The sequence below is a fragment of the Filicampus tigris genome, chromosome 11 (assembly GCF_054856515.1).
Source record: "Filicampus tigris isolate MCC_2025a chromosome 11, RoL_Ftig_1.0, whole genome shotgun sequence".
Classification (NCBI taxonomy): domain Eukaryota; kingdom Metazoa; phylum Chordata; class Actinopteri; order Syngnathiformes; family Syngnathidae; genus Filicampus; species Filicampus tigris.
Window position 1 is genome coordinate 7135001 of NC_141227.1, and position 12291 is coordinate 7147291.

Below are 12291 nucleotides of genomic sequence, written 5' to 3' on the forward strand. Positions count from 1 at the left end.
AAGTCACCCAAACATTTTTTACATGTATATGTTCTATGCAAGCCCACTAGTTGAAACACGGCATTTTGCTAAATGTTGCGTTTGTGGAATAAGAGTTAATCCAGCTGTTTTTAATCATCAGGGGGTGGCCATTTTGTCACGTCTGTCAACTGAAAATGACATCACAACTGCTCAGGTACCGACCAATCACGGCTGACCTTTTTTCTGAAGCTGATCCGTGATTGGTCGTTACCTGAGCCCTGAGCAGTTCTGATGCCATTTTCAGTCAACAGAACTTACAAAATGCCCACCCCCTGAGATGTCTAAAAGCGTGTGGATTTTTCTGCTTAACTCATTTTCCACAGACGCAATATTAATCAGAATGCCGTGTTTCAACTAGTGGGCCTGCTGGGAACATATTCTTGAAAAACATATGTTTGGGTTGATTTCCGCTTTAAGGTAGGAACCAGACTGAGGTAGGAAATGAGCTGTCACACCCCCTAACTAACCCCCACTGTTGTCTTCATGCGACCATCAAACACGCTAAAGGAGGCTTGCACCTGCACGGAAATCAAGGTGTGCCAGTTTTCATGCCAGAGCACCCGTACGCTGTTTCCGAAAAATGAGCACATTGTCTTATTTGGTGGAAACAAATTACCATACATGCACAAGCTCCTCCCTTTGAGTCATCCTGATCTTAGTGTGACACAAATGAGTGCATGCCATTGTCTCATTTTATTATGTGTGTGGGCAATCAAATACATCATACAGCGTCACTTTCCATTTGGATGAGTGCCCAAGTGCCTGCAGCAGGCTTCAGTTTATTTGCCTTCTTCATGTGGAACTTGACCTTTTGCAAATATGATAGTATTGTGCAGGGGCGGAGCCATTGGTGGGCCTGGGCGCAGGCCCACCCAGATTGACAGACCGTCCACCCAGTGAGATTCATGACAAAATGTCCATCCATCCATCCATTATCGATACCGCTTATCCTCACAAGAGCGTGCTGGAGCCTATCCCAGCTGTCTTCGGGCAGTAGGTGGGGGACAACTTGAATTGGTTGCCAGCCAATCGCAGGGCACGCAGAGACAAACATCCGCACTCACAATCACACCTAGGGGCAATTTAGAGAGTCCAATCAACTTACCATGCATGTTTTGGGAATGTGGGAGGAAATCGGAGGACCCGGAGGACCCGGAGGAAACCCGCGCAATCATGCGGAGAACATGCAAACTCCACACAAGGAGGCCGGAGCCGGGATCAAACCCACGGCCCCTGAAGTGTGAGGCGGACGTACTAACCAGTCGACCATGACAAAATATATATTTTTAAATTTTTGGGAAATTCTTATTAAATTATTTTTTAATTTGTTTAATTGTAATTAAAAATGGCATAATTATGGTTGTCTAAGGAAGATCTGAACTTCTATTTTATTCAATTCGTCATTTTATTTGAATATACGATGTGTCGGGACAGGAGGATTGTGCTCAGTGAGAGAAATGTTCAGGCCCACCCTTATTTTTCCAGGCCCACCCATTAGCCACGTTCTGGCTCTGCCCCTGATATTGTCATAACTGCATCAGTACTGGGTAGGGCTGAACGATTTTTTTCCAAATGATTGCGAATTCTGCCACATGTGTGGTGTAAACATAAGTATATACTCTACTGATACTATACTGTAAAGGCACAAACTCAAATGCAGATTACAACAATAATATAAACAAAGTAGTAGTTTTGCCACTTCCTACATATCACTTTGTTTCGTGAAACATGATGTAAATGTGGACTGCACTTTGTAATCACTCAACTTTTTACATAGACCAATAAACAATAATTCAGTGGCTCTACCACTTCCTACATGTCACTTCATTTCATGAAACATGATATGTAAACGTGGACTGCACTTCTTATATCACTCACTCAACTTAACATATAGATAAATAGATAAAACATACAGGTATAAAATGAATGCTTACCCGATCTCCATTTAGTAACATCACACACACCACCCGGTAGGAAATGTAAGATAATGCCTACTTATGACGCCAGCGGGCATGACCACTCGGCGGCGTCTGAACAGCTTTTCGTCTGTCTTTTAGTTTGAAACATACGGCCGAATTCATCCTCTTAATATTTAACTGCTTGTCAACTTTGCACAGATGGGTTTTTATTTGTCGTGGTTCAAGTAGCTGCACAATCAATCAATCTGTGTATGTGTGCTCAAACTTCGAACACACAAGTGGAAGTCAACGGCGCGGCACGCACCGACCCCATGACAGACACTTCCTCGTACACGGGCTCCGACGACAGCCAAAACATCACAAAATAGACAACACACGTACACGGTCAGGTTTTATCCCCACACGCAGGAAGTTTTAACCATGCGAAGTGAAAAGGAACAAGCAAGCTGTAGCTGCAGCAGTGTTATCTTAGCGTTCTCTTAATCCCCCTCCCCCTTCGGTGTCAATAAAGTAATGAACATTTAAAGTGCAGCCTTTGCGATTATGTAATCGCATTTTTTCAAATCGCGATTACATTGCAAATGCAATTAAACGTTCAGCCCTAGTACTGGTATATATTCAGAGCCCACACATGAATAAACAATGCAGTTTTCTTAATAGGAAAGCACTCTTTTTTTCTAGGGCTCTGCTTGGTGTGTAGCCTGGTTAGTGCATGGCAAGTGTACAGTATATCATTGACTTCAACATGTGTGTGTCTGTGTGTGTGAGCGTGTGTGTGCATGCATGTGGGTGCGCATGCGTGTTTGTGTGTGATACTCATATTGATCCAGAAAGGAACCTGTCACATTAGTTGTGTCTTGGGGTGTTTTATATAGATTGTACTGTATTTTCTATTGATATCGATCACGTGTTTATCGTGATACATATTAATATTGAATTATTAACGACCGGTATCAGAGTTTGGTTCGCAGTACCCGCAGTAAGTCAGATTTCTTTCCAGTGATGGTTGGATTTTGCCCGGCTGGCCTGGGAAAGCCTCGGGATACATCTGTATGTACTCTATGTCAAGGTAGCAGTTTATCGTTGCTATATAAGTAGGAATTGACTCCAGTCTCAGTATGACCTTTAAAGAAAAAAATACATTGTTTTTTTGGCAATTGGACCCTTCTTGTTTGTTGAAGATGTTTCACCTTTTATCCAAATGGCATTTTCAGTTCAAAATTGTTGAATGTGGATTCCTTCTACACCTGTCTGCCGTGGATGGTGGGGAAAAGAAATAATAAAAAAAAATAAAACCCACCCACAAAGGCCAGTACCTGCTCTTTGACAACCATCACCCACTTGAACAAAAGGGGTTATCAGGAGTAGAAGGACAGAGTAGAAAGTATAACACTGACAACACAAGACAGAAGTGCAAATCGCCAAAGCTCTTATTGTGGGTATCCTAAGTGAGATTTTGTCAAATCTGCCAGGAGAATAGGGTAAGCCTGAGGATAGAAATAGGACATGGCATATGAAGTTCCATTGTGTGGTTGGTTTGTCTGAGAAACTGAATAATTTTCTTCAAACATAACATACCAATTCATTTCAATCCCAGCAACACCCTCAGACAAATGTTGGTTCACTTCAAGGACAAAATCCCCACACAATGTTGTTTATGCAGTACAGTACAGCACAACGTAGTGAGGAAAGCAATGACTTCTACATTAGAGAGACCGAGTTACCCCTTCTACAACATGGCACAATATAGAAGATCATTTTTTTCTGGTCCAGAGATAGCATTTCATTTGAGGACAATAATGTCCAAATCTTGGAGAGGGAGGAACAGTGATTTGAAAGAGGCACAAAAGCAGCCACCCTCAGTCTGTCAAAATGGAAAAGTCCTCTCTAAACAGAGTAACATGTTTGCACTAGGATAGACCGATTATCGGCCGGGCCGATAGAAACACAGATGTCAGAAAAATCTTCTGACATCTCACCCCCAAAGATTGGCTCATTCAACATTAGTAGAGGTCACTGACTGCTGTTCTGCACCCGTGTAGTTTAACAACCGTCCTGCAAACGAACCAGCCACACATACTAACAACAACAGCCTTATTGTGACTACCCCAGGCCAGACACCCAATGGAGAAATAATCTGGGAGACACCACACTTAAAAAATTAGAACCAAAGAATCCATTAGATTTAAAAGTGAAACATCTTCAACAAAGAATCTGCCTCAATTCAACCTTTGCAGATTACCATGACCCGAATGACTGAGAATCTACAGAGACGTTTTGTTTCTTCTGGTTCTTCACCCAGTATGTACGCCATTTGCAGAAGTCATTTGATAACTTTATTATTTTTCATGTGCATTTAATACCTTTAAAAATTATAGAGTTGACTACCATGCTCATTAAACACATTACTAGATTACGGTCACATTTGTGTCAATTTTGGACTAGACTGCATAGTGATACACACACTCACACGTGCACACACACACTCATGCACACACACAACTACGCTAAATGGAACGTATCTATAGCATTAATTTCAGAAAGAATGAAGCAATATAGTTTGTAGCCAATACTATAAAATATGTTTTCTGTGTGAGATTCTACTTTTAATGAGAAAGATGCAGTGCTGGATGGTCTTGAGATTGCAACGACGGCATTCTTTGAAGCTTCCACCCACCCAACAAGTAGCTGGTGATTGCAGCATATTATTAACTCCTAGAAGGTACATTTATTTGACTTTTTTTTTTTTGTTAATTGAAAACGATGCGCTTAGCTTACTTTGTGACAACACAGCGACCATTTTTTTGCATACAGTTTTGCAATGTGTTCATATTTTGATCATTAATGCTACAAAGATATTTTCTGTGTTTGTGTACTGTCTTAAAAACAGACTGAAATAATACTACAGATCTAATCTATTGAATTTAAACTTTTACATAATATTATCTGTATTCATTAGCTGCTTGTGAAATGTTGTGCTTGCGCGCCGGATTTGTTGACAACCTTTACATCTCCTGCGGGCTAAACCGCCTCTATCCATGAAACCTTGTGACGCCTCTGCTTTTTGAACTTGGGGCCTACCATTTCCTGTACAAACTGGCTTATTATTGACTTAGGTTTGTATTAAAAAAAACAACAAAAAAAACTAAACCTAATCATCGAATCCACTTACAATTTAAAAGGTTTAAGCCGCAAACACTTCTCAATAAGAAAAGAGAAGACTTCATTCCTTCGTTAAAACAAAAAAATAAGCACCAGCTCTCTTGAGAGCCATCTCACCTGACTGTGGTAGAGCAGCCACACATGACCTGCTTGCAACATAAAAACAACAGCAGCCTGGCATTTGTGACATCGCTTGTCTCGATAAGTTGCAAAGAGAAAATGTGTCCTTTTTTTTATTCTCGCCAGCAGTTGTTGGATGTGCGATGTGATTACTCAGAGTGTCTTTTGACAGCAGGATGGTCAGTCTGCAGTTTATTTTCAGCATTCTCTCGGATGGTCTCATGCATGGCACAGGTTCACAGTGGCAGTTAGAACCAGCTCCTCTGCTATGGTGAATGCTACATGCATAGTAGCTGGCTTTCAAAGCACTTTTAGAGCTAGTTGTCATTGTCATTATGGACTTTTCGTGTAGCTTTATTGTATTTTGTTTTCTCTTGAAATATTGAACAGACTTTCTTATGAATGTTGGATGTTTGGTTTCTATATCGCGTGTACATTGTGAAGCCTTCAATACCTCTTTAGATAACATGAATCCACTCTCCACGCACTCGGCTCTCTCTCATTGCCTCTGTTCACTGTTGGGTTTCTTCTTCTACAACTTCTACTGTACTTCTACGTACAGCTAAATAATAGTCGGATGCCTTATTTTTGCCTAGTGGCAGGAAGCTAAATTGTAAATGAGTACTTCCTTGTCAACAGCTACAGCTCATTTGTATTTAATTGGATACGCTGCAGGTGGAAAATGAAGTGAAATTATTTTCCAGCCTGTTGGCTGGTAGTCATGGCCAAACTTTGGACCGTGACCCAGGGTTTGCTCTCCCTGTTTGCCACGTCGCCAGTCAGTTGAAATGGGGAGATGCGTGATAAACATTTCCTATTTTCGCCACCCTGGCGAAGTGCAAAACCTGTGTCAAAAGCCTTGCCTACAAAGTACAAATGTCTGCAAATGTATACAAACCTCACAATTTCCCTCGCGGCCAGTTACACATATGATTGGTTACAATATTAACACAACATTGCTTGCCAAATAAAGTTTTTAAAAAAACACAGCTTGTCAATCTGATGATGCAAGGTTTATATTGCATTAGTGAGGGTTAGCACGCTAGCCCATTTGATGGGACCCTGAAGAGGAGAACGTGCAAGTATTTTGTTGGTTTCTGCACTAAAAATTAAAGTCAATGCTTCAGAGTCGCACAAAACAACTTTGAATCCCCCCAACCCTTGTTGAAAAAAAAACACCCACAAAGCAGGTTGAGTGACTGTGACACAGCGAAACAATTTGAGTCGAGTCATCATAGCAAGTCTGACTGTTTGTGTAAATTCCCCTGGTTTCGACACTTTCAGGACAACAGCATGTTTTTCTGTAAAGTGTGTGAAAAAGAAGGATAATCAAAAGCTTTCACGAGAGGGAAGTCGACCAGGGTCGCTGAGAGACGATTTTCCAAAACACAAAAAACATCTAGCTATGACTACAACCCCCCAAAAAAAACATCTTCCCTGAAGTTTTAATGTGTTTTGTGTTATTTGGGCTACAATGTCATGTGCCATGTGCATGTATACAGTACTGTTTAGCCACATTGGCTAAGAGTAGTGCTGGGACCAGCAATACCGATGTGCCGATGCACGCGTCTGTGCATGTACCGCTTTAAGACAATCACGTGAACGATGCATGACGACGAGCCAAACTGTGTTTATAAGGAAGTGCGTCCGTCAACGGTATGCACTTGCCAAAACAATACAAACCTCACAGATCTATGTGGACGCCGTTGTGCATTATGCAGCATCCCCAGGGGAAAAGGAAGTTGTCTGACATATGGGATCAATTTGATCTCATTTTGGAGAATAAGGTAATTATTTCTATCTGATTGATTCACCCAGTTCCTCTCAGATTTTCAATTTTCCACTCTAATTCAAATTAATTTCAAGGTAACTCTTAGGTTACTATTCACAGTATTTTTTATTTTTTGCAGGTGAAATGTCGCATTTGTCACGCAGAGCTGTCATACACTAACAAAAGCACCTTCTCAATGCTGAGGCACTATCCGGCCAAGTATAAGAATGAAGTTCCCGATGCACCCAGGATAAGCTCAGGTATACAGCCGTTCTCTTACTTTCTCACAGTTGCTTTGTTGATAATTAATTGGGAATCAGTAATTATTATTGATTTATTCTCCACTCCATGTTTAACAATTAAGCTTCCAGGAAGCAGGTTTGACGTTTCTTTTTTCCGACAATGATTTTCTTATTCTAGTGAAGAGAAAATTCTCTTACCTTGCTGACAATTTCGGCTTGTACTGCAGCCTTCCTCGGAGCTGTCACTGCGTCCTTGTGACGTGTCTAAAAACAGCTGACCGGGTGGGGGAAACCTTCAAAATAAGGCTCCCCAATCCGATCAAGGCTGCGCTCCAACCCTCTGCCGCCGATGGAGGATGGTGTCCCAGGTGTGTGGGAGCATGTAGGCCCCCTCGTCTATTTTGATGGTGTCATCTCCACGTCTCCTTATTTCAATTGCCTCCTTGATCCATCTTTTGAATTTATTGGTTTCTGATGTTATGACTCTGCCCTTCTCCCAGTCCATGGTAGATTATTTCTTCTGCAGTCGTCTGTTATGGTTGACTTCTTGTTTTCCTGTTCAGCTTTTTGGTTTTAGGTTCTGGTGTAATGTCCTGTTTCTTTTTCATATTCTGTTTGATGCTCTTTTTTGCGGGTGCTGAATGTTCGTCCATTTTGTCCAATGTATGTTTTATTGCATGATTTGCACGGGATTTTGTAGATTATGTTGTGTTTCTTGTCGGGTGTTATGGTGTCTTTTGTATGCACAAATTGTTGTTGTAGTGTTTGATGTGGTTTTACTGCAGTATGTATTTGATGTATTTTAATGATGCGATGGATGGGTTCTGTAATTCCTCTGACGTATGGAAGTGGTATGATGTCCTGCGTGTGAGAGCGTGTTGTATATGGTTTTCTTTGGTCCAGTCTGTCTTTGTTGTCTTTTATGATGCTAGTTTGATTGTTTAGTGTTCTTACTACAGAGAGTTTGTGTGCTGTGGGATTGTCTGATGTCCAGAGGAGGTATTCGTCCGTATGTGTGGGTTTCCTGTATATTGGGATTTGACCAGCTTGGACCATTATCACAGCCCTATGCAACCATATCTGGTATGTTATTCATCATTTGTTTGTTTTTGGAAATGTACTGAAATGGCAATTGTTTTTTTTGGTTTTTTTAGATAACCTGTGGCAGCACTTGGACGATGAAGTGGGGAGACACGAATAAAGTGCAACTGCAGATGCTCTGTCAGAAGTGCAGAGATACATCGCAGAGGGGAATAGCGGACAAACTCAGGATCCACTAGAATATTGGAATAAACAGCAAGCATCCTATCCAAACCTCGTCCTGCTAGCTAAAGAATTCTTATGTTCACCGGCATCTTTAGTTCCTTGTGAGCGTGTGTTCTCCACTGCAGGAGAAATCACATGCAAAAAACGCAATGGACTAAATTTTGAAACACTGGAAAAACACACTTTTTTGAATAAAAATTGTAACAACAAAAATTCCACAAGTATCCTCATTCACATCATTTTCACATTATGATACATGTTGACATTATTTAATGATATGGAACAATACAATATGAATGCAAAGACTTGAATGATATTGCATACATTCGGTCATCAAATCAGTGTCAGTTCAGTCCTTCAAGTGGGTTGCCTGAAGGGATTTTCAAGTCCAGCAGGTGTCAGTATTAAGTGACACAGTATCAACACAGTGTCATTGTGTCAACACGCTTCATGATGCCTCATCAACCCATCACTAGAGGTTTCATGTACCCAGTGCCATCCCTGTCGTGACCCCATGGTTAAGAATCAGTGGTTAAGACAACCAGATGAGGAAAGGCTGACTTACACAAGGCTGATGATGCAACAACAATCATTTAAACGGAAGCTGCATTGCCTTTCTAGTCGTTTCCTCTGATTGTTGAGACATTTAGGCAGATGTAATTCATCAAACCTCACCTGCCTGTAATGCAGTCATAATTCCAGCATTGTTTTTTCATCTGGCTATGAAATATATTTGAGTCACACTTTGTTCCATCACTAAAGTCTAAAGTAGTTTATTAACTCTCATAGTTTACATTAATTGTCTTTAGTAAACACAAAAAGACTCACAAACATCATAATTAATGCATAGAATAGGTACTTCTTGAAGCTAAAACCAACCTACTCCCAGTTACTATTCAAACATTTTTTCAGTGACTGCCCGAAGACGGCTGGGATAGGCTTTGGCTCGCTCGCAACCCTTGTCACGATAAGCGGCTCGCATAATGGATGCATGGATGAAAAGTGGGTTCTAAATCAGAATAAGAATGAAAATAATTACATTAACAAAATAAACAAGAACATATTTATCTGTCAGGTGTTCATGTTGTAAACTAGCACTAGCTAACAGTTTTATTGGCATTTTGATTCATAAATACCATGTAATATGGCATGCATTATTTATTTATTCAATGCATCAAAATTCAAAATGAAAATATTTAAAAGTATCTAATGATATGAAATACATTGAACTGGATTTAATTTTAACTTGACCGACCAATGTATGGATCAGTTATCATAGATAATTGACCTTTGCAATTCAAGTAAGCCAGTTCATATGAAACTGGAAGCATTATCTGCTAATTCAGCAAAGCAGCTGACGGCTGGTAACACAGGTCAAGATGAGAGAAGGTGCTGCAGGCACAATGGATGACTTCTGGGCCTGCACCCTCCAATTGCACTTTAGTGGCACGTTGCACATGATCAAAGACAATTTAGATTAGAGCACAGATGAGAGCTACCCGTTCGTGGACCTAACTGGAGGAAGAGGCTACTATGTCACGAAGGCAGCTCTGATACATTCTCTTGAATGTAAGCTTCACTGTTGTTCTGTGTAAAGAACAAATCTGTAAATGCTAGTTTAATTCTGGATAAAGCATGTCTCAGATTTGTATAGAATTTTGAATACCCTAACAAGGGACAAAAACATGTCTTGTTAATTTGACACGGAGAAGAGTATTTTTAGCAAGCCTGCCAAATTTGAATTGAATTAAGAAATAGTATATAAAACAAGGCACCAAATTCCAACTCTTTGTGGAGAGGCTTCGGTAAAGAAAGCTCATCTATTTGGAAAACTCAAAATATGTAAACATTCATAACCAGGAATTTGGCCCCTGTTTTGACTTTCTGCAATGAAAGTGATGTTTTTTGGCATTTGACTGCTCAGTTTTACTACCAAACGCCTCTTACAGGCAACATCATATAGTGGTGGTTGTATTGAACAATTCTTCGTTTTCCTGTGATAGCTTAATCAAGCCTCTTGATGCCTGTTTCAGGACCTACAGATGGTGCCTCCTTGATGCACGCCTGTAAGAATCAACTTGGGTCCCCCTGGGATCAACATTTTCCCTTGATTATTTAGTAGTTATCCACCTTTATAGAAGTGAAAGCAAGCAATAAAAAAAAATTCTTAAACAGAGCACAAACCTATAGGAGGAACATTTTGCTTTCCGAAAAGTGAATAAAATATAATAAAGATAAAAACCCACACTTCAGTACTCTGTCCTTTCAATCCAGAACAAAACTGAGAGTAGCATTGCTAATTATAGTCGTTCTTGTGATTTGAATTCTTGTGAAACCAGGCTTTTTAAAATATACATTTTATCTGGTTTCATCCTTGTTATGGTGAAAGAGTGAAAGAGTGCCTCACACTGTAAAACAGTAATTAAAGGGGAAGTCATCCCCACAGTGTTCTTTACAATAATATGTTCTATCTTCCTCCAATGGTATGAAAATGGCATTCTGATTAATATTGTGTTTGTGGAATATGAGTTAAGCAGCTAAATCTATCTAAGGGGGTCGCCGTTTTGTCACTTTCAGTCAACTGAAAATGACATCACAGTTGCTCAGTGCTCAGGTAACGACCAATCACAGCTCTTTTAAATGAAGCTTAGCCATGATTGGTTGTCATTTTCAGAAAGTGGCAAAATGGCTGCTATGGTGATATGGACAAAAACGGCTAGATTTTACTGCTTAACGCATATTCCACAAATATAATATCAATCAGAATGCCATGTTTAGACTAGTGTGGCTACATAGAACATAATATTGTAAAGAATTTTTTGGGGTTGACTTTTTTTGACATGGTATACTTTTTTTGACAACCCATTGGTTTTGGTTTCATTTTTTTGATTGACTCCAAGTTTTCCTTTGTGATTTTTATAATAGAAAAGAAAGGTTTTTATTATATATTTTTATAAAATATTTGCATTCTCTTTAAACTTGAGCAAAGCGCTATTTGACTAGCTAAGAAAACCAGAGGTGAGAATTTTGGTAGCGTTAGAATATAGGCTATATATTTTGTTTTGTTGGATGGTAGTGGGGGCGACACGGTGGTCGACTGGTTTGCACGTCCGCCTCACAGTTCAGAGGTCGAGGGTTCGATCCCGGCTCCGGCCTACCTGTGTGGAGTTTGCATGTTCTCCCCGTGCCTGCATGGGTCTTCTCCGGGTACTCCGGTTTCCTCCCACATTCCAAAAACATGCATGGTAAGTTGATTGGACTCTCTAAATTGCCCCTAGGTGTGATTGTGAGTGCGGATGTTTGTCTATGTGTGCCCTGCGATTGGCTGGCAACCAGTTCGGGGTGTCCCCCGGCCACTCCCTGAAGACAACTGGGATAGGCTCCAGCACGCCCCGCGACCCTTGTGAGGATAAGCGGTATCGATAATGGATGGATCGATCGATGGTGGTGGTTGACACACTTAATAAAACCACATCGTGTGTTATTCCCTCTCGGCTGGATGTGGTCAGGATGTGAAGGAAGCAGGAAATGGTTATTACTAAGCGAGTGTATAGTTTTTTATGGATTGAAAAACAAAATAATATCTATGATGTCCATTATATAATACTGTATTTTCGTAGTTAATTCATTAGAATTAATTGTTTTCTTTTTTTTTTACCCACCCACTCATTTTCTATACGACCTTAGCCTGTTGTGTTCAGGGTCATCGATTGGTCACCAGTCCATCACAGAACACATGTAGAGACAGACATTCACACTCACGTTCATAGAGCCGCTGAGTGGGAACTGG

General features: G+C 40.4%; 2 protein-coding genes across 3 annotated transcripts in view; both read left to right on the plus strand.

Annotated features, from left to right (window-relative positions):
- Positions 1-12291, plus strand: part of adgra1b (adhesion G protein-coupled receptor A1b) — a 206699-nt gene that overhangs the window by 37934 nt on the left and 156474 nt on the right. The window lies entirely within an intron of this gene.
- On the plus strand, positions 6889-8602 carry LOC147139570 (uncharacterized). The gene is made up of 5 exons (XM_086045687.1): positions 6889-7009; positions 7133-7253; positions 7414-7603; positions 8195-8318; positions 8390-8602. Exons 1-4 carry the CDS (start codon positions 6917-6919, stop codon positions 8220-8222), a joined length of 432 nt encoding a protein of 143 aa, XP_085901813.1. The 5' UTR covers positions 6889-6916; the 3' UTR covers positions 8223-8318; positions 8390-8602.